This window comes from Vigna umbellata, chromosome 4 (genome assembly GCF_029865625.1).
Source record: "Vigna umbellata cultivar VRB3 chromosome 4, Vumbellata_1.0, whole genome shotgun sequence".
Classification (NCBI taxonomy): domain Eukaryota; kingdom Viridiplantae; phylum Streptophyta; class Magnoliopsida; order Fabales; family Fabaceae; genus Vigna; species Vigna umbellata.
The window spans coordinates 40,013,326-40,017,656 of NC_142168.1; the positions used below are offsets into that span (position 1 = coordinate 40,013,326).

At 34.8% G+C, this 4,331-nt stretch overlaps 1 protein-coding gene across 1 annotated transcript; it reads right to left on the reverse strand.

The window, feature by feature from the left end:
- Positions 1–390: 390 nt before the first annotated feature.
- LOC148200165 (uncharacterized) lies at positions 391–4,052 on the reverse strand. Its single transcript, XM_088111491.1, has 6 exons — positions 3,894–4,052; positions 3,250–3,580; positions 2,478–2,694; positions 1,573–2,110; positions 1,119–1,217; positions 391–846 (listed from the first exon to the last, which is right to left on the reverse strand). Exons 1-6 carry the CDS (start codon positions 3,967–3,969, stop codon positions 590–592), a joined length of 1,518 nt encoding a protein of 505 aa, XP_087967617.1. The 5' UTR covers positions 3,970–4,052; the 3' UTR covers positions 391–589.
- Positions 4,053–4,331: the final 279 nt, after the last annotated feature.

Here is a 4,331-nt window from a genome sequence, read left to right on the forward strand (position 1 = left end):
CGTTTAATGCGTTATCCTAGATGGTAGGTAATTTTGATAGACAATATTTCGTTAGACACTTTGGTTAAATTTCAAAATAAAAATTATTAGACAATCTTGTCTTAACAATTGGTTCACTCATTACTAGTTGATTATATACTGAAAATGTGTTTTGAAGATCTACATTAATAAATTATATGAAATGGTGTAAATCTTACTTTAAAACTAGTTTTATGAAATTAAATTAGGTTTAATGTCTTGATAAATTTGTCAAAGGATTGAACAACTCACTTTTAAGAGTTCTACCATACACATCAAATTTGGAAATTTAACAGCGTTTCACCACAATTTATTCACTTTTGAGAAATGGATACACCACTAATTCTAATGTATACATGGACAAAGGCACAATGCAAAAGGTACCCAGGTTGAGATTATGATTTTATTCCAATAATTAAGTGTGTTGGAAACACATTGAAGATGCAAAAATCTACTTATTTGTAGTTTCCTTGAGATGTATCAAGTGGTCCCTAATTTTGAACCTAATTAAACAGGCACTAAAACAAACTCAGACACATAAATGTGTTGAGAGAGCCATGTGAGTCTCAACTCAAGGAATCACTTGAGGAATTTTGGCCAGTGAAGCTTTAACCTTGTCCTCTGAGAATGAGAGGTCAACCATGTTACCTTGCAAATACTTTTCATAAGCTGGCAGGTCAAAATGGCCATGTCCACACATTGCTGTCAAAATAACCTTGGCCTCCCCACTCTCTCTACAACGAATAGCTTCCCTAATGGTTGCAGCTATGGCATGAGTTGGTTCAGGAGCTGGTATCAACCCTTCAGACCTAGCAAACTGTATAGCACCTGTAACCAAAAAGACAACACTTTCATCCTATATGATCTTAATTTTGCTAAGTACGAATTTTGGATTCTCTACTGAGATTTTTTGTACTGACCTCTTTTGTGTCTTTAAAATATACTGATGTACATTGATTTTGATGTTTTAAGATGTATTAAAAATCCTTTTAACATACCAAAAGTAGCGTATTTTGATCTAACAATACAAAAAAACTCAGCAGAGAAACTTGAGTCACTAAGCAAGTTATTGTGCCAAGTGAGATGAGAATGAGAATTACCTTGAAAACATTCTGTTTGTGGAATTGAAATTGCTTCCATTAAACCCAAGTCATAAATATGTGAGATCAATGGTGCCATACCATGGTAACGCAAACCTCCTAAAAATGATAAAAAATGTTAATACACGGATATACACTAACAAAGGTGATGGTAAAAAGACATCATCACATCCAGAAAAGAAAACCTATGTTGATTTTCTCCTTGGAAGTTTGTTAATACCATTAGTCCTTGAATTTGTCAACTTTCTGACAAATTAATCCTTCTGTCATGAAGTTGAACCAAGCTGGGAACTAAATTTGTCTTAAAAGTTCATAGATTCATGCATTAAATTCTCATGAAGTTGACAAATTCATTCAAGGACCATATCTTAAAGGGCCAAATCAACACAAGCTACCACACTTACAAAAATTAAATTCTAGAACGGAAAACCCTATCAGCATAACATATTATTACCAGCATGAATTGGATCAGGAACAAAGTCGTGTCCAAGTGTGTGCATTTTCATCAATGGAGTCATTCCTGCTGTATCACCATAATCATATGCATACACCCCTTTTGTTAAGGAAGGACATGCTGAAGGTTCAACTGCTCTAATAACAGGATTGATTTTCTTATTGAGCTTCTCTCTAAGGAATGGAAAACTTAGCCCTGCAAAGTTGGAGCCACCACCAGTACATCCTATAATGACATCAGGGGTTTCACCAATAGCTTCCATTTGTTTGATGCACTCTTCTCCTATAACACTCTGGTGAAGCAAAACATGGTTGAGTACACTCCCCAAACAGTACTTGGTATCAGCACTTTTAGCAGCAACTTCCACAGCTTCCGATATGGCTATTCCTAAACTCCCTGGGCTTGATGGATCCTCTCGAAGCATTCTCTGACCAGCCTCAGTGATCATAGATGGAGATGGATGTACTTTTGCACCCCATGTTTGCATCATCAACCTCCGATAAGGTTTTGAATCATAGGAAGCGCGCACTTGCCACACCTATATTTATAAACCATTCAACTAAACAACACAGTCTCATAATCTAAGCTACAATAACATCATGTGCACAATTCCATTATTTCCTTCAGAATCATTCAATTACTGCTAACTTTGTTGGCCTTGGACAAAAGTATTGAAGATAAACAAAAGATCAGAACAAGGGTCAAGCAAGAAACGACCATTGATGATTGTTTTTGGAGTGCACAACTAATTTGGTGCAGTTTCAATTACATTTTTCTTGTTAGTTCTAAACAAAGATGCATGCATGATAACACAGTTACACCAACACTACCAGGAAATTAGTAACATTTGATTGAGAAAAACCATTAGTTCAGTTAGTTGAGTTCTCAGTGCATCCAACTCATACCTCACATCCAAGGCCAAATATGCTGCAAGCAAAGGCCAATGCACTTCCCCACTGTCCAGCACCAGTTTCTGTCACAACATTCTTGACACCTTCTTGTAAATTATACCAGGCTTGTGGCACAGCAGAGTTCGGTTTGTGTGATCCCGCTGGGCTTACTCCTTCGTACTTGTAGTAAATCCTAGCAGGCGTATGAAGAAGCTTTTCCAGCCTCTTGGCTCTAAATTCATCAGAGCAGATAATCCTCAGACAATTTCTCCAAGAGAAGTGCTAGAAACATACTATTTAAAACTCGATAGATAATAAAGTTAAATATGGTTTTAGTCTTAAACACAAAATTAGAATCATCCATTTTCCAAACATTGATACATTTTGGTCTCGAAATTTAATATATTTTGATCTCAAACATTAAAAATAAATGGATATATTCCTTCTAATCTATTGATGTTAACTTTTTTTTACATGTTAAATAGTATTTTAGACATTTGAGTTGTTTACACTTAGAATATCAACATAAAACACCATATAACACTAGAAAAAAAAGTTAATGCCATTGACTTAAAAAGACTATATCTATTTAAAATTTGAGATTAAAATGTATCAAAGATATAAAGTTTGAGGATTAAAATGTATCAAAATCGGTCGATTTTAAATTTTGTGTCTAAGGAACTAAAAAAAATTAACCACGATCCACAAAATTTTTGTGATTTTCAATAAATTTTAGACAATAATAGCATTTCAAATAGCTCCAAGGAAAAGCGATAGATAATCAAACCTAATGAGAGGGGTTGGGCGCCAAAGCTTGTAAACATCGAGAACTTCATCCGGTATGTCTATGAATCTGTCACTGGTTATCTCTTGTCTGATTAACTCATCAGGAAAAAGGGGTGACAAGTCATCTGGTTTGATTGGTTCAAAAGTCTGAGGATGCAACGGTGGAGGTGGCTTTATTGGAAGATCGGCAATTACATTGTACCATTGGCGGGGAATTCCGATAGATTTATCAGCATCACCCAAAGTTGCTCTCGCAGTGCAGCCACTTGAAACTCTCTTAGGGTGCATTGGCCTTACACTCAAAGCAAATCTCTGAGACCATTGCTTTCCAACTGAAGTTGACAAAAACAAGAACAAGTCATGAGCAATCCCAATTTGATTATATATACCATTTAACAATCAAATATGTAAATCTGAGTCTGACAGTGTATTGTGTATTTTAACAATAAAATATGTTAACAGTTGTTTGTCTCCGAATTGGATTTTTTCCACCTATAATAGAAAAATATCAGTTGGGGTCCCCAAATTTTTCATCGTATAAGATCCCATAAGCACAAAAAGCCTGAAAATTCGTGGAATGAGATTTGAGTTTAACTGGTTGTAGAAAAGTAATATACTTGTCATAGAAAGCAAGAAGGAAAGTACCTTTAGAGTGGAAGCAGGGTGAAGGAGTGGAAGGTGGATTAACAGGGAAAACACAGTGAGACATCATCATCATCATCTATTTTTTTTCTCTTCAGAACATGGAAAGCTAGTTACTCAATGTTGCAGAAGTAGAACTTTTACTCTAGCGTTATATAGTACTCTCACTGTAGCATAAGATAAAAAAAACACAAACCAAAAGTTGTCGATTTTAGAATTTGAAAACGACGACTTGCGTGCCGACACGTTGACTGCGATTTTGGAAATGACTTGACTTAAATTGTGCAAACCAAAAATTTTGTTGTCTTTGTGTAAAGATATTTTTTTTCCTTTTTCATTTTCATGTTTTTAACTATTTTCTTAAAATCCACCATTTTCATAATTACAATATTAAATGTTTTTCTTTTACTGAAATGGTATACTTTATCTGAATTTTTTTAT